Source organism: Phyllobates terribilis, unplaced genomic scaffold, assembly GCF_046119375.1.
Source record: "Phyllobates terribilis strain yellow unplaced genomic scaffold, ASM4611937v1 Scaffold_2__4_contigs__length_985480577, whole genome shotgun sequence".
Lineage (NCBI taxonomy): Eukaryota > Metazoa > Chordata > Amphibia > Anura > Dendrobatidae > Phyllobates > Phyllobates terribilis.
The window spans coordinates 188,888,368-188,911,268 of NW_027362762.1; the positions used below are offsets into that span (position 1 = coordinate 188,888,368).

At 40.0% G+C, this 22,901-nt stretch overlaps 1 protein-coding gene across 8 annotated transcripts in view; it reads left to right on the forward strand.

The window, feature by feature from the left end:
- TIMELESS (timeless circadian regulator) overlaps window positions 1-22,901 on the forward strand; it is a 161,745-nt gene that overhangs the window by 120,781 nt on the left and 18,063 nt on the right. For all 8 annotated transcript variants that reach the window (XR_012273028.1, XR_012273034.1, XM_073663680.1 and 5 more), the window contains 13 exons: window positions 3,569-3,672; window positions 3,785-3,954; window positions 5,481-5,603; window positions 5,685-5,836; window positions 5,927-6,024; window positions 6,214-6,337; window positions 12,047-12,248; window positions 15,068-15,219; window positions 15,293-15,378; window positions 15,987-16,110; window positions 17,720-17,802; window positions 18,695-18,837; window positions 19,931-20,141. Coding sequence is in view for 6 of the 8 variants with exons in the window: in XM_073663680.1 (XP_073519781.1) it covers window positions 3,569-3,672; window positions 3,785-3,954; window positions 5,481-5,603; window positions 5,685-5,836; window positions 5,927-6,024; window positions 6,214-6,337; window positions 12,047-12,248; window positions 15,068-15,219; window positions 15,293-15,378; window positions 15,987-16,110; window positions 17,720-17,802; window positions 18,695-18,837; window positions 19,931-20,141 (1,772 nt within the window). In the remaining 2 variants the exon portion in view is untranslated. The remainder of the gene's footprint in view (window positions 1-3,568; window positions 3,673-3,784; window positions 3,955-5,480; window positions 5,604-5,684; window positions 5,837-5,926; window positions 6,025-6,213; window positions 6,338-12,046; window positions 12,249-15,067; window positions 15,220-15,292; window positions 15,379-15,986; window positions 16,111-17,719; window positions 17,803-18,694; window positions 18,838-19,930; window positions 20,142-22,901) is intronic.

Sequence of the window (22,901 nt, forward strand, 5' to 3'; positions counted from 1 at the left end):
TAGTGAGTGGCAGCCTCCTGGGCGGAGAAGGCTGGGGCTTCTATCGAACAGATATGTAGAGCGGCGACCTGGTCTTCTCCTTCCACATTCTTTAAACACTACCGGCTAGATCTAACCTCGTCTTCAGACCTTACCTTTGGCAGAAGGGTTCTGGAAGTGGTGGTCCCTCCCTAATCTTCACTTCTCTGCAATCTCTCCGTGGTGCCGTCATGGGGAAAGAGAAAGACGTAGTTACTTACCGGTAACGGGATTTCTCGGAACCCATGACGGCACCCATACATTCCCTCCCTTCACACATGGGTGCGCACAATTGTTTGTCGCCTTTGTTTAGTCGCAGGGTGTGTCTGGCAAGCTTCTTTTTTTAAAAAAGAGAAAAAAAAAAAATAAATATATATATATATATACAGTGCCTACAAGTAGTATTCAACCCCCTGCAGATTTAGCTGGTTGACACATGCGGAATTAACTTGGCATTGTGACATTTGTACTGTAGATCAGCCTGGAAGTGGGAAATGCACTGCAGCAAATTTTGTTTTTGTTGTTTTTTTTTTTTGTTTTTTTTTTTAAAACGTTAAAAGTTAATTCAGAGTGTCATTTATTATTCAACCCCTCAAACCACAAGAATTCTGTTTGGTCCCCCAAAAGTATTAAGAAGTAGTTCAGGCACCAAGAATAATGAGCTTCACATGTGTGGATTAAAGATCTCTTTTGCAAGCCTTTTCTGGCTATTTAAGACCCTCCCCAAACTTGTGAACAGCACTCAGACATGGTCAACATGGGAAAGACAAAGGAGCATTCCAAGGCCATCAGAGACAAGATCGTGGAGGGTCACAAGGCTGGCAAGGGGTACAAAACCCTGTCCAAGGAGTTGGGCCTACCTGTCTCCACTGTTGGGAGCATCATCCGTAAGTGGAAGGCTTATGGAACTACTGTTAGCCTTCCACAGCCAGGACAACCTTTGAAAGTGTCCTCCCGTGCCGAGGCCAGGCTTGTCCGAAGAGTCAAGGCTAACCCAAGGACAACAAGGAAGGAGCTCCGGGAAGATCTCATGGCAGTGGGGACATTGGTTTCATTCATTACCATAAGTAACGTACTCCACCGCAATGGTCTCCGTTCCAGACGAGCCCGTAAGGTACCTTTACTTTCAAAGCGTCATGTCAAGGGTCGTCTACAGTTTGCTCATGATCACTTGGAGGACTCTGAGACAGACTGGTTCAAGGTTCTATGGTCTGATGAGACCAAGATCGAGATCTTTGGTGCCAACCACACACGTGACATTTGGAGACTAGATGGCATTGCATATGACCCCAAGAATACCATCCCTACAGTCAAGCATGGTGGTGGCAGCATCATGCTGTGGTGCTGTTTCTCTGCCAAGGGGCCTGGCCATCTGGTCCGCATCCATGGGAAGATGGATAGCACGGCCTACCTGGAGATTTTGGCCAATAACCTCCGCTCCTCCATCAAGGATCTTAAGATGGGTCGTAATTTCATCTTCCAACAAGACAACGACCCAAAGCACACAGCCAAGAAAACCAATGCCTGGTTCAAGAGGAAAAAAGTCTAGGTGTTGGAGTGGCCTAGTCAGTCTCCTGACCTTAACCCAGGGTTCCCCAACTCCAGTCCTCAAGGCCCACCAACAGGTCATGTTTTCAGGATTTCCTTAGTATTACACAGGTGATAATTCCATCACCTGCACAGGCAATAATTCCATCACCTGTGCAATACTAAGGAAATCCTGAAAACATGACCTGTTGGTGGGCCTTGAGGACTGGAGTTGGGGAACCCTGCCTTAACCCAATTGAAAACTTGTGGAAGGAGCTCAAGAATAAAGTCCACATGAGACACCCAAAGAACCTAGATAACTTGGAGAAGATCTGCATGGAGGAGTGGGCCAAGATAACTCCACAGACCTGTGCCGGCCTGATCAGGTCTTATAAAAGACGATTATTAGCTGTAATTGCAAACAAGGGTTATTCCACAAAATATTAAACATAGGGGTTGTATAATAATTGACCCACACTTTTATGTTTAAAATTTAATAAAATTCAACTGAGCAACATAACTTTTTGGTTTGTAAGATTTATGCTTCTGTTCATAAAACCTACTCTCGTTTGCAGTTTGAAGGCTCTAACTTATTTGCATCTTATCAAACCAGCTAAATCTGCAGGGGGTTGAATACTACTTGTAGGCACTGTATATATAATATATATGTATATATAATATATATATATATATGTATATATAATATATTCATATATATATATATATATATATATATATATATATATATATATATATATATATATATATATATATATATATATATATATATATATATATATATATATATATATATATATATATATATATATATAAAATTTGTGTTACTAACCTGGCGGTGCTCTGTAAACCAACTGATGCGGGAGAGAGGTGCCGCCCTTTTTATCTGTAGGTTTCCTGTCCTTGAAGGGCGGATCCCCTCTCTCCGTGGTGCCGTCATGGGTTCCGAGAAATCCCGTTACCGGTAAGTAACTACGTCTTTTTCTCTGATTTATTCCTCACCTGGTTTTGGCTTACAAATATTAAATAAATTTCCCAGAGGAGCATTGCATGGCGAATAAGCCTCCTTACCTTGATGTGCCAGAGCTGGTGTCACTCTCCATAAGGAGAAACGCTACCCCTTAGACCTCAGTCCAGAAGTGAAGAGGGCCAACAGCCCGAAACACAGTGTCTGCAAATTGAGATTCTGATTTGGCTTTTATCCTAAGTCATATTGCACGACTCGTTAAAGGGTTGATTGTGACTTGTAGGATTGCTACTTCCAATAGGTGGCGCTATAGAGTACAGGTCCTCTTTTTCTCTGAAGAGGCAATTTGCAAAATAATGATGAAAAATACTGACTAAATACAGATAGTGTGACCGTAGCCTTATACTGTGAGTGTGGCGATGTTTGTTTTTGTGTGTTTTGTTTTAAACCTACCAAGTAAGTGTGAGGATATAAACCTTGCATTTGTAACATTTGTAGTTGTATTTATTCACTACCTTTAGTGGTTTTGTAATTGTAATATATATGGGATACGTATAGAGGCTTATGATAACTTCTCTTAAAGGGGTTATGTGCTGTAGCAAAAACTAGCACCTGCCTAGTTTTGTTTTGAACCAGTAAATAGCCTGGTCCCTCATCCATACAGCAATCCTGGCACCTCACCCATACAGAAATCCTGGCACTTCCCCTGGCTCAGTTTAGTCAGCAGCGAACTGTCCTCCGCAGCTCCCTGAATAATCCACACACTGCTCTGTTCCCCAGCACACTGCACACCAAGTGAACCTATTACCTGGTTCAAAACAATGCAGGTGCATCTAATCAAGCCCTGCAGAGCTGTGATTTAATCCTGTCCTATCTGGCTTTGCTACACTGATCACAACAAAAACATTCTCATGATTAAAATCAAAAGTGAGAGATTGTTCATATCCGCAATCATTTCGTAGTGTAAAAGGCAGCATGTCAAGTGTGCTAGCTTACTTGCTTATAAAACTGGCTATGTTCTTCATATTCTTTTTACAGAATGCACCTTGCACTAAAGGCCTGTCAGGAACTTCTCATGACTGTTAATGAAATGGATCATTCAAAGGACAGCTCTGTGCGAGAAAGTAGCAAAGTCATTAAAAGTTAGTCATCTGTGCTTTTAACCAATGACGTTTCTGTATTTATGACAGACTCCTAACATTGTATGTCCTGCTATGTAGATAATTATGATGATGATTTTTTTTTTCTGTTCAGATAACATATTTTACATGATGGAATATCGGGAACTGTTTCTAACACTCTTTCGTAAGTTTGATGAGACCAAACAGCCTCGGTCGTTTTTAAAAGATCTGGTGGAAACAACACATTTATTTTTCAAAATGCTGGAAAAGTTTTGTAAAGGAAAGAGCACAGTTATGGTGCAGGTGAGCTGTTGTTTTATTAATTAATACATTTGTTCATTTTTCTGCTATAAGTCTTCCAAGAAACTTATAAGTGCTTTCTAGCACCAAATGTAGATTGAATAAAACTCATTTCTTTCTAAAGTTGATATACTATAGTGACATATTGAGTAAATCCATAGCCATCTATTGGTATCATTAGCTGACAGTCTGCCGCATTGCTGAAATGTTGATAACTGGATGCAATATATATATATATATATATATATATATATATATATATATATATATATATATATATATATATATATATATATATATATATATATATATATATATATATATATATATATATATATATATATATATATCTCTCAAAAGTTTGGACACACCTTCTCATTTAAAGATTTTTCTGTATTTTCATGACTTTGAAAATTGTACATTCACACTGAAGGCATCAAAACTATAAATTAACACACGTGGAATTATATGCTTAACAAAAAAGTGTGAAACAACTGAAAATATGTCTTATATTCTAGGTTCTTCAAAGTAGCCACCTTTTGCTTTGATGACTGCTTTGCACACTCTTGGCATTCTCTTGATAAGCTTCAAGAGGTAGTCACCGGAAATGGTCTTCCAACAATCTTGAAGGAGTTCCCAGAGATGCTTAGCACTTGTTGTGTCTGCTGCTAGAACTCTGTGTGGCCTTGACCTGGTCTCTAATCTGAGCTGCTGTTAACCTGCAATTTCTGAGGCTGGTGACTCAGATAAACTTATCCTCAGAAGCAGAGGTGACTCTTGGTCTTCCTTTGCTGGGGCGGTCATCATGTGAGCCAGTTTCTTTGTAGCGCTTGATGGTTTTTGCAACTGCACTTGGGGACACTTTCAAAGTTTGCCCAATTTTTCGGACTGACCGACCTTCATTTCTTAAAGTAATGATGGGCACTCGTTTTTCTTTACTTAGCTTCTTTTTTCTTGCCATAATACAAATTCTAACAGTCTATTCAGTAGGACTATCAGCTGTGTATCCACCTGACTTCTGCACAACACAACTGATGGTCCCAACCCCATTTATAAGGCAAGAAATCCCACTTATTAAACCTGACAGGGCACACCTGTGAAGTGAAAACCATTTCCGGTGACTACCTCTTGAAGCTCATCAAGAGAATGCCAAGAGTGTGCAAAGCAGTCATCAAAGCTAAAGGTGGCTACTTTGAAGAACCTAGAATATAAGACATATTTCCAGTTGTTTCACACTTTTTTGTTAAGTATATAATTCCACATGTGTTAATTCATAGTTTTGATGCCTTCAGTGTGAATGTACAATTTTCAAAGTCATGAAAATACAGAAAAATCTTTAAATAAGAAGGTGTCTCCAAACTTTTGGTCTGTACTGTATATATATGTATGTATGTATGTATATGTGTGTGTGTGTGTGTGTGTGTGTGTGTGTGTGTGTGTGTGTGTATGTATGTATGTATGTATGTATGTATGTATGTATGTATATGTGTATAAAACACATATATCCTAATAGTGTTTTTTTCACAAAGAGCCGTAAGGTGAAAAGAAAAAAAAAGAAGAAACCAAGTCGACGTGAGGAGCAGCCTAAAACTACTGAAGAATTGGAGGAAATCTGGCAATCTCTTTCAGAGAAGCTAAAGAACTGTGCTACGGTAATGTTTGCCATTGTTCAGTAGCTACTTCAAGGTATGACTGTGGTTTCCTATTGTCATCTAACTCTATAACTCACCCAGGGCTTAGAAAGTCTGCCGGATGAAATTGTGCCTTTTGACGCTGCATCTGAGATACCTGTTGAGGAGCAAAGAACTGAAGCTTTAGTGCGAATACAGAATGGTCTTCAAAATGGCCAGGCTGGAGAGTCGCTTGTTCTGCTTCGTTCGGCAAGGTACAATTTATGTGATGATCATCACACGGCCTAAAAGCTTAGTTTACAAGAAATTTGAATTATTTGTAAACTAAATTTGTATTTTTGCAGAGAAGTATGGCCAGAGGGCGATGTGTTTGGATCTTCAGTGTCTGGCCCTGAAGAAGAGGTTGAGCTCCTTAAACAAATTCTCTTTGCTGATCTCCCAAGTAAGTAGTAGTATGGGGCTAACTGGGTTCCCACCTATATACTAGGTTCTTACAGTATTTTTTATTTTTTTTTTTAACCTCTCACAACATTCTAAAATTATTTGAGGACAGATTTTTTTCCCCTTAACTGAGCTAAATAATATAGCTTTGAAACAAAAACTGAGGTAGATTATTTTCATTAATATATAGGATCTAATCAAGTAGAAGCAGATCTGGATGAAGAAGACGAAGGTGAAGAAGTAGAAGAAGAGGAGGAGCTTACTTCCGTACAAGTGTCTGAAAGGGAATTTAACTTTTTAGACTACATGAAACGGTAATTTGTGTTTTAAATAGAAGGCATCTTTAGTATATCATGTATGTACACCAATAACAATATTTTCCCTGGCATTATATTAAATAAATAAATCTTTGAGCTGCATGTGGCATAATTAACCCCTTCACTCCCCTGCGATTTTCAGTTGCTTTTTTTTGTTTGTTTTATATATTCATCCACTTCTTCCAAGAGCTGTAACTTTTTTATGTTTCCGTCCTCATGGCCTTATGAGGGCTTTTTGTTGCTGGACAAGTTGTAGTTATGAATAATACAATTCATTTTCTCATGTGATGCCTTAGAAAGCAGGAAAAAAAATTCCAAGTGCGTTGAAATTGCAAAAAAATGGAATTCCACAAGTGTGTTTTTGTTTTTTTATTTACCATATTCACTTTATAGTAAAACAGACCTGGCAATATAATTCTCCAGGTCAGTACGAGTACACAGATCCCAAACGTATATATATTTTTTTTATTTAAAGGAGTATTTCCATCTCCAACATCCTTTCTCAATATGTATTAGGTGTAATAATCAATGGTTACCACCACTAACTGTCACTATGTGGTCGTAACCATGGATACCTAAGCTACTGCAATGCCCTGCACATATTGTAAGCGACATAGCAAATCAGAAGAACTATACTACTTTTCTAATTGGAAGTATTTGCTGCTACTAGTAATAATAATAATATTATTACTACACCTAGTATGTGTTGGGGTAGGATGTTGGAGATGGTAATATTCCTTTTAAGTATTGAAAAAAATTCAGAAATTTATACAAAAAAATAAAAAATTTGCTTTTGTTGCCATTTTCAGAGACCTGTAACGGTTTCATTCATCACGATCTATGAACGCTAGCTAAACGCCTGTTTTCACAGGGTGATCGTCATGACAAGCACGGAGGTATTCAGCAGACATCCGACTGTCATGGCAACCCATCGTTGCCCCCCGCATCAAAGGCAGTGACATGTCTTTTGACGTATTTAATGTCACCAGTTTTTTTGTTTTGTTTTTTTGTTCCTGAGATTCTTTTTCCCCAGGAGAGCACTACTCCCCACCCTCGACTTTTTGGGATGCTGGGTGGTGGACTCTCCTGAATACTTGACATTTCAGGCCAGCAGGATTGTCATGCTGTTGGCCCGATCTGTGTGCCCCGATGGTATATGAAGGTGGCTTTGTGCATACAGAATTTGAAACCTAATTCCAAGCATTAACATAGCTTGTAAGCACTTTGCATGTTAAGGCAATTTTTCTTCAATGAAACAAAAATTTAATGCTTTTTCTGTGGATTCTAATGTGATGCTTGACTTTTTTTTTCCCATTGATTCATGCGGTGAACTCTCCAGGTTTGTCCATGTGAATCCTTGTTTTAAGAGGAGCGGTCACATTAGCTGTGATGTGTGTCATTTCCTGGCTGAAGCTGTGATCTTTATCGCTGCAGCTATTGGTTAGCTGGCATGGTAACATGCCAATAAGAGGATTTTGGGACTTAGCGTAAAATCCCTTTCTCGTTGTCTTAATTGGGGGATGCAGGGGACTATGGGTGTATGCCGCTGTCACCATGAGGCTGACACTAAGAAATACAACCTAAAGAAAAAAAAAGTCTGCTCCTCCTCAGCAGGCAACACCTGCCTACTGGCACCAAACTATTCAGTTACTGAGAAAGCAGTAGGAGAAGCAAAAAAGCACAATGGAAAATAACTGTAAACTCTTCCGAGGCAAAAAAGGAATGGTTGGATGTTGTGTATCCCAGTGAAGGCTACGAGAAAGGGATTTGCAGTAAGTCTCAAAAGTCCACTTTTCTCAGGTGTTTCATTAGGGAATACAGTAAACGATGAGACGTCCAAAAGCAGTTCCAAGGGTAGTAAAAGTATAAGAATTGTAGTGTGGTTGTTAGACACCTAGTGGTTGGGAGATAGACTTGAAGTAATGCTTTAGTGCATGTTGGACTAAAAGGGGTTAATCGGCCATGACAGATTGATTAGGAGCAGCTGAATTACTGCTCACCATATATCTCCACCCCAGGGTGGGACTCACTGGGGGTAAATTGAGAACTGTTTGTTTCACACATGGTGGGTGTATGGAGATTAGAGTCTCCTGGATTAAATGCCTTTAAACTGCAATTTCAATAGAAACAGTACCTGTGTCTACCTTTTTAAGAAACCGAGTGAGTCGATCTACCACAGAATGTATAAGTAATACCCCTCAGGCTGTTACTTAAGCGACTGCTGCTTGCAGCACTTTTCTACCCAGACTCTCATCCGCCGAGGTGAATTGTGAACCCTTTTACATTTTGTAAAAGTATAGGCGGAGGACCAAGTAGCAGCCTTTCAAAGCTGCAGAACAGAGACCTTTTGGCGAGCAGTCCTGGAGGCCTCTACTTCCCGGTTTGAGTGAGCTTTAAACCCTAGCGGAGGCTCTTATTCCTTGACCCTATGAGCTTCCAAAATGACATAACGAATCCAGTGTGAAATGGTAGCCTTTGAGAGTGAGAGGCACCTCAATGAGGTTCTTCTGGAATAAGAGTCTGAGTGTCTGAATGAGGCTGTCACCTACAAGTAGTGATGCACTGTTCTGACCAAATCCAAATTGTGTAAGGATCGCCCTGTGAGATGAGAGGGAGGAGTACAGAACGAATGCAGAACAATCTCCTCAAGGTGGAAAGCATGCAAAAACTACCTTGTCCAAGTTAAGGACATGAAACAGGGAGTGACAAGACAGAGCTGCCACTTCAAATACTTGCCTGATGGAAATGAGAGGGGAGAAATGTGCCAGATTGGTTCAAAAGGAGGACACTAATCGTCATGCATTAGGTTAAGATCCCAGGGATCTAAAAGAGGCCGGTGAGGGGGAACAGAGTGAGCCACAAACTGGATAAAAGTCCTAATTTGAGGCTAGGAAGGCAGGTTTCTCTGAAAAAGGAGAGATGGTGTTGAGACCTGGCTCTTAAGGTAATTGAAGGCCAAACTGGACTCAAAACATGACTGCAAGAATGTAAAGAGTCGGGAGAGAGAGACTAGAAGGGTAACCTCATTTGATTCACACCAACGGAAGAAGGCTTTCCACGTACGATGGTAGGTATGCCATGAGGAGGGCTCCCATGCATTAATCGTAAACCTTAAAATTTAGGGATTGATTCACAGCACAAACGAGACTGTCGACCATATCCCTTAGCTTAAACTGATTGTAATCCAGACCGAAGTCCAATTCAGAATTCTGGTCAGATACCTAAGGTGACCGAGTTTTAGCAGAGGAGGAGCGAGATGGCGAGTGCAGTCTGGGTGTTGTGGAACGAGAAGGAGACTGAGATAATGAATTCGCTGTAGACCGCTTGGACCTTTGAGCTGATCTGCCATGATGGTGCGGAGTAGCTGGTGAGTCCGGCTTACTCTGGGTGGTGGTCAGAGTACCAGGTGCAGTAGTTGGCACAGGTTGGCGCTCTATCAATGTGACCAAGGTCTGAGATGTCTTGGGACAGTTCAGCCACAGATCGAGTAAGCTTATTGGCCCAAGTGGGGAAAAGAGAGTGGGTCCGCTCTGGCCAAAGGCAAAGCAGGGCACAGATCCTAAGCCAGAGGGTGGATGCATGCAGCGCAATGTTTTGATGGGTGCGCCCGATGGAAATTTGCATGATGCGCAGTCAAAATGTGTGACCAGTTGAGGCTTGCCAGTCTGGTGTGCGCAGTCCTCTGAGGACAGCATAAAAGAGGTTAACTGGCGCCAGAAGGAGTAGAGCCTGTCGATCCTGGTGTTTTGGCCTGAGGAACTGGAGGTCCTGTATTGCGCGATTCTGCCAAAGGGGAGGCTGGAAGGCTGGAGAATGCTGACATCGGCAGCGAACGTGTGCAGTGAAGAAAATTGAGGCTTGCAGGAAAGAAAAAGGGGCGATTAGAAGCTGCAAAACAGAAAGAGAGCCCATGCGTGAACCTCAATGGCTGAGGAAATGGGGACATGGCCTACCGGGGCTTGTTAGGCCGCAACAAAAGCTGGGGATTACATTTGAGTCCTGGTTGCAGCAAGGGCAATAGGAGGACCACAGAACGTGCAAGAGAGGCAGAACACCAAGAGAGCCCCTGAAAAAGACAGAAAATGACAGCATGCCTGAACAGGGGAACAACTGCATCTGACGGCAGCAGGAGACATAGACCATGGGGAGCCAGAGGATCACAGCACAATGCTGGGTGAGGATATACTCATCTGTCTTGAAAAGGCTTGGTCTTGTAGTCCAGGTGTTCAGATCGGTCTTTGCAGGAGACAAAGGGTAAAGACCCTCTGCACGAGTACCTGAACACCAATTATATTAAGACAAAAGGTCCTGCCATTCAGACAAGCGAAGATACGGCCTCAGCCCTGGCAGACTGTACTGTCTTTTGTCGGAACAATAGAGAGGCCATTCCACTCTGTCTCCCTAATCTAAAGGAGAAAAGAGAAAAAAAATGGTAAAAATTTAAAAAAAAATTAAAAAAAGCCATGGGTAGAGATGGGATTGTGACACTAAGCTAAACAGAGTTGCTTGTTGCCAGTGGGTATAGCCTGCTGATGAGTCAGGTGTCTTAGTGTCAGCCTCCTGGGGATACCAGCATACACGCATGGTTTCCTGTACTCCCCAATGAAGCGCCCTAGAAATATAAATTTAGAAATTATGTGAATGAACATGCAGCCAATACAATTTACTTTTTGCTACACTATTACACTACAAGCAGAAGACTGTTTCCTACATGTTAAAATACAGGTTTATATTTCTACATGGTAATAATTAGCACCAAAGTTCACCGCAGCACAGCTCTGTAATATGTTTGAAGGGATTCTCCCACGGACACAGTACATTTTAATTAATAGATCTTGGAATAAAGATAGGATCAACAATTAGATGTGTGGAATGCACTGTGTAATGGCTGTGTCTGACCGTGCTAGAACATGGTCTGGTCATACCATAGCTCCTGGGAAGGGGAAGATGCAAAAGATAGGTAAAACATTTCTCTGCCTGGTTTTAAGCGGTCTGTATACTCTTCTGCTTCCTCCCCTGCACAGGAGGTGTGATATGATCAGACCTTGTTCCTGTATGGTCAGACACGGCCATTACACAGTACACAGCAGGGGCACATTTATAAGATTATCTCAGCACAGGAACATTTTTATTAACACATCCAATTGTGGAACTTGGATCTATTGATTAAAATGAATTTTAATCGTGGGACAACCTTTTTAAGTGGGGATGGTCTATCGCTGACACACATCCTCTAGATGGCCTCTGTTGCACATCTCCTTGCATGGCTTGAGACATCAGGTAGGTACAGATACCTGTGAGAATGTAGCCCACAAACTACAGCTCTGTAGCCTGATTATTATTGAACAAAGGCACCAACCTATAATTGCCTTCTTGTAGTAGGTCTCTGAGACCTGGCAACACTCAAATTGATGCTAGCATGGCATGCTCTAGGATAAATAATGTAATGCCCGGTCCCAGCACATTGTTTTCAGTTGAGCGTATTAAAAACACCTCAGGCTGTGATTAACAGCACCATCCTGTTTATAGCACTGTACCCAGGACTGGGCGGTGTCATAGAGCTCAGAGATCAGACTTCTGGCACAGGGCTCCAGGAGATTAGTGTAATTTATTTGGCGGAAGGGGAAAAATTGTCTTTCTGTCTTTGAAAATGTATGTGTTTTTTTTTTTTAGTTATTGAAAGATATTTTTGGGATTTTCCTTCAGGTTTGCGAACGCCAGTGTAGTGAAGACCTATACTATACTTCTAAAGAACTATCACCATAATAGCGCACACACCAACCACTGTGTGGTGAAAATGTTACATCGAATAGCATATGATCTGAAAATGGAAGCCTTTCTTTTCCAGCTTTCTGTGTTTTGCATTTTTAATCGTATTCTTTGTGATCCTGCTGCTGGTGCCTACAAGGTAAGAGGTTAATACCCCATGCCACTCAATATATTGATTAAATCTCCCACACTACGGCTATATTTAGACCAGCAAGATTGTGGCCATTGAATCACCATCAATGGGCTACATGTAAGTCAACCACAATTGCTTGCTTGTTAATATAATCGTGCGGAGTATAGAATATGATTGTTCTCTGCAGCACATGTCCTGTTTACACATAACAATATGCTGCCGAGAACTATTACTTTTAAGCAAGATTAGAAATCATTTCACTCGAACGAACATTTTGTTTACTCATTGGGTGATTGCATGCTTGTTTGGACAGGCCAATAATCGGGAAACGAGCGTTCCTAGGAGCACTCATTCACCATTATCAACACGTCTGAGGTTGAATTCAGACATCCGTGTATCACAGTCCAAGTTCAAGCTGCGATCTACGGACTGTCGGTCACTTGACTGCCTCATATATGCCTATTAGGCTGTCAAGTTTGTGTTGGTAGACTTGCAGCCAGTCCAAACTCAGACCATGTTACATGGACATCTGAATACGGCCTAAATAGGTCCTAACTTAGGACAACAAACTGGTTTGTGCAGACTGTAAGCCACATTTGCCTATTATAATTGATAATCCGAATTTTTACTTTACTTGTTTCTTGTTTCTTTTCTAACATAATGTTGTTGTTAGCGACTTGTTGCACATTTACTAATGAATCAGGGGCTGAATAGCTTTTATATAGCAAAATGACCGTAAAGTACCTCAGTAAGCTGACACCTATTAAAGATCAGCCAGTCACTTGAAATAGGAATGGACAGTGTATGACAATTGTTTCATGCATCTACTGCTGCAGAGGCCAGCCCGAGGAGGAAGTTACATTGTATATCCAGTGACTTCTTGGGATATGGTCCCGCATATGTAAATTCAAGTGTCTCATTTAGTTACTTCATTCACTAAAGCCCCCGTCTCACATAGCGAGATCGCTGCTGTGTCACTGTTTTGGTGACGCAACAGCGACCTCACCAGCGATGTCACTATGTGTGACACTTTGCAGCGATCAGGCCCCTGCTGTGAGGTCGCTGATCGCTGCAAAGTGTCCTGGACCATTTTTTGGTCGTTGCCCTCCCGCAGGTCAGCACACATCGCTGTGTGAGACCAACGGGAGCAGCGATCAGGCTGGTAACCATGATAAACATCGGGTTACTAGGGGCACACGCGCACTTAGTAACCCGCTATTTATCATGGTTACGAGCCAGCTAAAGTGAGCGGTAACCTCCCGCTCACCGTAGCAGAATGGTAACCATGATAAACAACGGGTTACTAGGTGCGCGTGTGCCCCTAGTAACCCGATGTTTATCATGGTTACCAGCCTGCTCCTGCTTCAGCAGGCTGGTAACCAGGAGCAGGACATCGTGGAAAGATTCTTTCCACGATGTCGCTGCTCCCCTGATCGTTGGTGAGCCTGCCTGTTTGACAGCTCACCAGCGACCACATAGCGACGCAGCAACGATCCCTGACAGGTCGTATCGTTGTCGGGATCGTTGCAGCGTCGCTAAGTGTGACGGGGCCTTTACTGTAGGCTGCATGCTCCATTCATTTAAATAGGATAAAATATTCAAGTCCTCCTACTCTACCTCATTCCAGAAAACTTATTACCAGCTTTATATAGAGGGAACGTGAAAATTGAGGGTGTATTCATACGGTTTGTAGTATACACTGGGGACCCTCCCCCATACCTGCTGGCATCCGCAGCGCCTTTTCTGATTAGTAGGCCCTGCATGACGTCACCAGGGTCCTGCTAATCTTTTTGCCCAACTGTAGTGTATAAGCATATGGTGCCAAATGTCACCATTAGTCTATGTTCACACATGTTGGGTTTTTCAGCATCACAAATCTGCAGCAAAACCTAATTGTGCGTTTTTTCAGCATTTTTTCACTGTCCTTCTGTCTCTATGCATGTACATAAAGTTCTGTGAAAAAAAGAACCCCATTCTATTTTGCCATCAAAAATGCTGATGCAAATTTTGGTGCGTTTTTTTCAGCATTTTTTTTCACCTCTCATTACTTCCTATGGGTGAAAATACGCTGAAAGAAGTGATATGCTATATTTTTTAAAAACACAACTAAGGCACAAAAAACGCAACCAAAAAAACCCCAGCATGTGTGAACAGAGAATTCTCGTTTTTCATAGACTTTGCTGGTACTGCAAAACAAAGCTGAAAATTTGCATAAAAATCTGCAGCAAAAAACGCTGAAAAACCCAACATGTGTGAACATAGCCTTAGGCTTTCATGTTACAAAACCATTTATGGTGCAATATATAGTTTCTATTTACTGAATGGTATAGTAGCATAGTTTACAATAAAAATAGAATGATACCAGCCTGAGACCAAAAGGGGCAACCTTATAGATCTGTTAGGGAAATATGGGCCTATGAATACATTTGATATATACAAGGTGACCCTTCCCAGCAGTGTGAATACACTCTAATAAAGTCCAGTGATTACAGTAGCCTCGGCACTGTCAGACAGTATATAGGATTGTATTAATGGGACGAGTGGAAAGTAATGTGAAGTAGCAGGTTGGTAGAAGCAGTGGCCAGGCTGCCATGTATCTGTGACATGGCAGAGGGTTGGACAGGAGAAATCTGCAGTGAAAGTAACTGAACTTCACATAGGTTCTGTACATTGGTTTCTATTTTTCACTTGAGGTAGGTATTTTCTTTAATCTGTAAAAGCACTATATATTTAGGCTATATACTGTATATATTTGTACAAAGTGTGCACATTATGAATCAACCTCCTACAGCTATATACAATTATTTTTCCTCTTGATTTCTCAGGAGCTTGTAGCTTTCTCAAAGTTCATTCTGAATAAGTTCTTTGCACTTGCTGCTACAAACAACAAAGCCTATGTGGAGCTTCTATTTTGGAAAAATACTAACCTTATCAGAGAAATAACCGAGGGTTACCGAAAACCTGGTGAGGAAGAAAGGTGAGGAATTGGTTAAAAGATTAGAGAGCAGTGGAATACATAGCATTACTTACTAATCATTATTGTCTTACAGCGATGCCAATCCTAAGCGTATTAAATGGACACCGCAGGATGAAGAGGAGCTACAAAGCCTGTACTTGCAGTATAAAGAGGTTGAAGGCAAGTCTTCCATTGAAGATTTTGTGGAAGAAAGACTTTTATTGTAATTCTCAATTAAATCCTTCATAGAACAGTTGTCAGCTGCCAATCATTAGGACAACTCCGCCATAATATGCACATGTTACTAATTGTATGACTTTATGAATCTGATGAGATGAGCAAAATGCCAAACACTCTGGCACTGGTTATCTCACACAGGAAATGGACAGGTAATATCCAACCTCTGTCATGCCACCTAGATGCCATGGTCACTATTAACCACAGGGTAATGACAGGCAGCTGTCGGCTGTATGTTACAGTCAGCACCTGTATGGAGCAGGCATAGCTCCTGTGCTATACTTGTGTACTGCTTCATACTTGTTCACCTGGGGTGATTTACACTGAATAGAAACACCAGTGTTTTGCAGGGCAAGCTGACCACTTGTAGGTTGCCATCGGTATATAGCGGCTTATTCATTTTTGGCAAGAAAATGTTGCCACTTTCCAGTTGGTTAGTCATATAACCAGACTAATTATAGAACTAGGCCAACTGTATGGCTCATTTTTAATTTAATATAGGCAGTATCAGAAGTGCATTACTAAACAGAATAAATGTCGATATTTTTCAGGTGTTGACGTGATTGATAATATCTTGGCAAATCTGAAGCCCGGAACTCGGACACGAAAGCAAATTATTAATCATCTTGTGCAGATGGATCTTGCTGACAGTGTCAAGGATTTTAAAAAAGAGATGTAAGTAATTACACATCCCATACAGAATCTAAAAGGCCATTAAACCTAACTTTGACTGGTGCATTTTTTATTCGCATAATTAACCCCTCAACACATGGTTGCTTGTGTTTGCGCACGGTGTCTCCCATCTTCACCCATGACACTTTCACCAAGCCCCAAAGGCTTTCTATATTAGTTGGGGGCTGCGATGGAACGATTGCAAGTGCAGGTCCCCTAAAGAGACTGAAGAATGAAGTGTTTATATTTAAAAAAAAAAAAAATTTTTTTTAAACATTTAACAAAAAAATTAATTCTAATCACACCCTTTTCCCCCATTAAAAATAAAGACAAATCTATTTTTGATATCGCCATATCTATAAAAGTCCAGCCTATTAAAATATAAAAATTAACCCATACAGTACATGCTCTAAAGAGGGAAGAAAAAAAATCAAACTTTAAAATTGTGTTTTTTCAGTCACCACTTCTTCATAAAATGTGACACAAAGGGATCAGAATGTTGCATGTACCCATCATTCGTATCAATAAAACCTGCCCTGTCAGAACACAAAAGCCAAGCCCTAACAAAACGAAAAAATAAAAATGTTATGAGTCTCAGAAATGATGACATGAAACAGACGTTTGAATGTTATTTGTATCGCTTAAACTATGCAGGTTTGGTTCCTCCATAATTGTAGTGACCTTGAGAATCATCCTGATGGGTCAGTTTTACAACACAATGAATGCCACAAAAACAAACACCAAAAATCAATTGTGGATTTGCAGGGTATTTTTTTTTCACAATTTCACCACGCTTGGAATTTTTTCCTGTTTTCCAGTATATCGTATGGTAGCATGAATGGTCTTATTCAAAACTTCAACTCGTCTCTCAAAAAACAAGCCTTATAAGGCTATGTGGATGAAAAAATAAAAAAGTTATGGCTCTTGGAAGAAGGGGAGGAAAAAAACGAAAGCGCAACAATGAAAATCTACTGCGCGGGCAAGGGTTAATGTTTTTTTGGGGGACATTGATATTAATGGAATATTCTTTAGATGGACCATCAGTATCAGAAAATTGGGGTCACCCAATGATCACTGGCTGACTAGATCTCAGTGCTCTGGCAAGCCCTACTGCTCTTTCCAGGCGCAGCTATTAATTTTGCAGTGGCTTTGCTTGGTGATGCGTCTTCGTTCAATTTAGTTGAATGGGACTGAGCTGCACAGAGCTGCAGTACCAGTCACAGCGCCAAAAAATGTATGCAGCTATGTCTGCTAAACAATGAAGGGGACAAGGCCTTTGCCACAACCTCTTCAGCCTAATGATCAGTTCCCCACCTATGTGACATTACTAGCCGGTTCTAATGATAAGTCCCAAAATAAAATCTTTAACATAGTACGTTATAACCTTCTGCATATGGAGCTGCATTTTTCCAATGAATATTGGCATATACAATCAATACAGTCTTCCTTCATAGTGACATATTTTTTAATTTTATATTTAATAAGCGAATATTTGGACCATGATTAGCAGTCACTCAAGTGGGGACGTCTGGTGTTCAACCAATTTGAGATGTTATATATGTTCATCACTTTCTTGCACCAATAACTTTTTTCGTTATACTAATCATTTCAGTAAAGGAACTCGAATCGTGCTCTGGACTGAAGACCAAGAGATGGAGCTTCAGCGGCTTTATGAGGAATCTCAAGAGACTGATGGTACGTCCTGTTCACATTTACCATGCCAGTTCAGTTTTCATTGATGTGATATTTTAGGATTGAAAGATATTGTGCTCATTGGTATTTTCAAGTTCTGTACGTGGCCAGATGTGTACACCTTTTAAACCTTAGTACACTTATTGGATATGTTGAACGGTCTCTGCAAGTTTTTGCATATAGTGCGTAGGACTGTAGTTATGTTTTATGGAGTAAAACTGGGCACTCAGGTGCAGTAAATCTCAAATAAATTTTTAATTGCAGTTCAAGCACAAAAAAGTAGACGTTTCGGTCAAAGTAGACCTACCTTAGTAAGTGCAGACTGCGTTATGAAGATTTGTGCAAGGTGGGGGATAGACACCATATCAGGAATGTGTCCAATCCGTGGATATGATGGGGATAATTCAAGGAAGCAGACGCGGTATCCACCGCTAGTCATGTGGACTGCCAGGCAGTCATATAACCAGACTAATTATATAACTAGCCCAAATTGTTAGTCAGTCCACATGACAAACAGTGGATACGTCTGCTGCCTGGGTTATCCCATTATAGCCATGGATTGAACACACTCCTGATATGGTGTTTATCCCCCCACCTTGCACAAGTCTTCACAACGCAGTCTGCACTTACTGAGGTAGGTCTACTTTGACCGAAATGTCTACTTTTTTGTGCTTGAACTGCAATTAAAAATCTATTTTGAAATTTACTCTGTATCTGAGTACCCAGTTTTACTATCTATCTATATATATATATCTATATCTATCACACACACACATATACCTTACCGGGTTTGGACCCTACTGGAGCACCTTACCAGCAGTGCCACGGTTTACTTTTGACTGTAGTTATGTTTTGTCCTTTAGAAGTGCTATTTTATATTGTTTGTTCTTTGCAGATATATTAGGAAATATAATGAAGCATATCACAGCTAAACGCTCCAAAGCAAGAATCATAGAAAAACTAATAAGCATGGGATTGGTATCTGAAAGGAAGGAGCTTTATAAGAGGAGGAGAAGAAAAGGAAAATCTTCAGGCATAGTATGTATGATGATATCAATCAGGTTATTGTGTTAAATGTATTTTTTTTTTTTTAATGAATTGTAGCTTTTATTCATATTATATATCCTGTTCTTTTCAAAAAACTTTAAAGAAGTCTAATTTTCATAGCAGGCAGGATTACAATGACCTGTAACATTTCTATAACACAGTTGGAACTATCATTCCAATAGACGAGGTCACAGCTGACCCTGCTCCCCATCCCTTCAAAATGACCTTGTGCACGCTTATTGGATGCTTCAATAAAAAAGAAAGGGCCTGAGAATATAAAACCAACAAAGTGACACCTGCATATATCAATAAATATAAAGTAGCAACCCAACAGGCTCTCGGCATCCTTCTTGTACAGCAGAATATCTGGGAAAGGCAGTTTACAGAATAAGAGATGGCACTACTGCCTAAAAGTGGATTGGACATTTTGGGTATGTGCAAACTTTGCGTTTTTGTTGCGTTTTTTTCTGCACAGCATTGTCACAAAACCTGAAGGATTTCCTAGTACCAGCAAAGTGAATGATACTCTTAAAACGTGCGACTGTTATACAACGGTTTTCTTGCCAACTCCTCAGGATTTGCAGCAGAAATTTCTGCTGCAAATCCTGAATGTGTGCACATATCCTTACTCTGATGAAGGTAGACCGGTCCCTGAACATTTTTCTGAGAAGTGCTGTAAAGCCTTAAAGTATCTGGTTGTATATAGTAAGAGTTACATTGCTCACATTGTGTATTACCCATTAATGGCTCCTTCATGTCTATTTTATGATATTTCCGTATACATGTTATAATAAAGTGCCAGCGCAGTTCTAAAAATGAATTGTATATCAAAACTGCAAACTTGGTAGACTGACATATACAATCTATATTAATGCTTCTTACTGTGTTAAAAACATAGGATTTGTCAATGTTTTCAAACCAGAGAGTCTGATACCTTAAGACCTTATTGGTGTCTATTGCAGAAAATGATTATTAGATTGGTGCCAGACTTATCTATTATTCACAAGTATAAAGCTAATGATCATTTGAAAGTGCTGAGCAAAGTGATATGTGAAGTTAATTTTTTTTTACATTTGGTTTTTAGTCTGAAGAGGATTTCCTCCATGATCTTGGGGTTGATGGAAAGGATGTAGATATTGAAGATAATTATGATGAAGAAGATGATGATATGAGTGAGGAAGATGAGGAGGAGCACATTACGCTGGAACAGAAACCAAAAGAGAAACTAAGCAGGAATAGTGAATTGTTCATGGATAAGAAAATACAAACCATTTTACGAAGTGTACATGAAGAAGGTGACTACTTATGTTGTAAGCTTTTGAAGTAGTAGTAACTAGAAGATTTGCGGTTAAATACAGGGACTATACTGACTTATTATATAAGATATCATAATATAGATTATTTACCAAGAAGTAGCAGTACAAGTACCCAGCAGTAATTATAACAATGGCAATAATTGATAAAATCTTACATTTTACAGAACTGTAGACTGATATAACAAAGCCACAATGGTAATAAATGAGGATATTTGATTAGTTAACGTATATGAGGTCTTGGTTCCCCAACTTCTGGTTTAACCTATCATTAAAAAAAATCATCAGCAAAAGTGGTCAAAGAATAGGTAAAAAAAAGCAAAAGATAATGGGACAAGAAGAATGGAATGAGGGGAAAAAAAAAGTGAGTCTCTGAGGGGGCACTGGTCAGAGGGATGCATTCCCAGTAGGCTCCAGCCTTCAACCATTTCTTAGGTGACTAGACTACTGGGATAACTTCGGAGGATTGTGTTGGAATTCCATCCAGTAAGACCATGTTCTGTAGAGTTTGTCATAGGAGTCCCAGAGTGCTATCACATAGGCAAGTTCCTTTTATAATCTAATGCAAGAGTGGTAAATAAAATTGGATATTCTATTGTTTCATACTGTATACACTGATGATGTGAACTTACAGATAACCATAAATCACTGATATAGATACTCGGTGCCTATCCCAAACAGAAATAGCCACTCCAAAATTAATATTAATATAAGTTTATTGGGTATATAATAAAATTAAAAAAATAAGTGATGTGCTGCACAGAACAAAGGTTTATGAACGAAGCATCAGATGAAGGTGGGGGGGGGGCATACATGGCCAGTACAAAATGTATATTAAGGGTTATACATTGAAGACTTGATATCATGTAGATATCTGTAAAATGGAATAGCATGTGTAAGTGCAGGGCAAGATGACATGAATTTGATTAGACAAACAGCATTTTGTATTAAAAAGAATACCAATGTTTAAGTTCCCATAACAGTAACAACGGTGTCAATGTCAACTTACAATATGTACAGTTTGACTGACCAAGGAGTAGAAACCTTCAACTCCAACATACATTTCTCCTTAACTTTCTCAAAAGGGTATTACTCCTTGAAAAAGCCAAGGCAAGATCTGGTCAGTCTAGCTATATGACATGGTATGTTTACATGGCATCGTTGTTATTGTTAAAGGAACTTCTACATTGGTATCATCTTTATTTAATATGAGATGTTGTGGGTCTAATCCCCTTCATCTCATACTGCACTTGCACCAGCTATACCATTATATAGATATCTTTTATCTTGAGGTCTCATATAGCCTACATATGCTACCCCCTCATCTGATGATTCTTTCATGATCTTTTGTTTTCTTCTGTGCTGCTCCCCACTTATTTTAAGAATTTTATTATATACCCAATAAAATTGTTTTTATTTTTGAGTTGTATTTGTTGTTTTGTTTTTAGGTTATTACAGTATACACTGGTGCTTGGCCATACTGATAGTATTGTGAGAGGAGAGCGAGTAAGCGTGAAAAGTGAAACGACGACTGTATTAAATAATTTGTTCAGACTTACTAACTCGTACGTCTGAATTAGTATATACAGGTGCATCTGTCAGTAATATAATGGAATCTGCTTGTGTTACTGCTAACAAAATCCTACACAATATAAAGACTACAGATACAGGTGCATCTCGCAAAATTAGAATATCATAAAAAAGTTAATTTATTTCAGTTCTTCAATACAAAAAGTGAAACTCATATATTATATAGAGTCATTACAAACAGAGTGATCTATTTCAAGTGTTTATTTCTGTTAATGTTGATGATTATGGCTTACAGCCAATGAAAACACAAACTCATTATCTCAGAAAATTAAAATAATTAACAAAAAACACCTGCAAAGGCTTCCTAAGCAATAAAAAAGGTCCCTTAGTCTGTTTTAGTAGGCTCCACAATCATGGGGAAGACTGCTGACTTGACAGATGTCCAGAAGGCAGTCATTGGCACACTCCGCAAGGTCCCAGAGTTCCAATTTTCATTTGGAAATCAAGGTCCCAGAGTCTAGAGGAAGAGTGGAGAGGCCACAATCCAAGCTGCTTGAGGTCTAGTGTGAAGTTTCCACAATCAGTGATGGTTTGGGGAGCCATGTCATCTGCTGGTGTAAGTCCACTGTGTTTTATCAAGTCCAAAGTCAGCACAGCCGTCTACCAGGAAATTTTAGAGCACTTCATGCTTCCCTCTGCCGACAAGCTTTTTGGAGATGGAAATTTCATTCTCCAGCAGGACTTGGCACCTGTCCACACTGCCAAAAGTACCAATATCTGGTTTAAAAACAACAGTATCACTGTGCTTGATTGGCCAGCAAACTCGCCTGACCTTAACCCCAGAGAGAATCTATGTCAAGAGGAAGATGAGAAACACCAGACCCAACAATGCAGCAACCTGGGCTTCCATAACACCTCAGCAGTGCCACAGGCTGATCGCCGCCATGCCATGCCACTTGATGTAGTAATTGATGCAAAAGGAGTCCCGACCAAGTATTGAGTGCATTTACTGAATATACATTTGAGTAGGCCAACATTTCGGATTTTAAAAACATTTTTCAAGCTGTTATTACTGAGATAATGACTTTTGTGTTTTCATTGGCTGTAAGCCATAATCATCAACATTAACAGAAATAAACACTTGAAATAGATCACTCTGTTTGTAATGACTCTATATAATGAGTTTCACGTTTTGTATTGAAGAACTGAAAT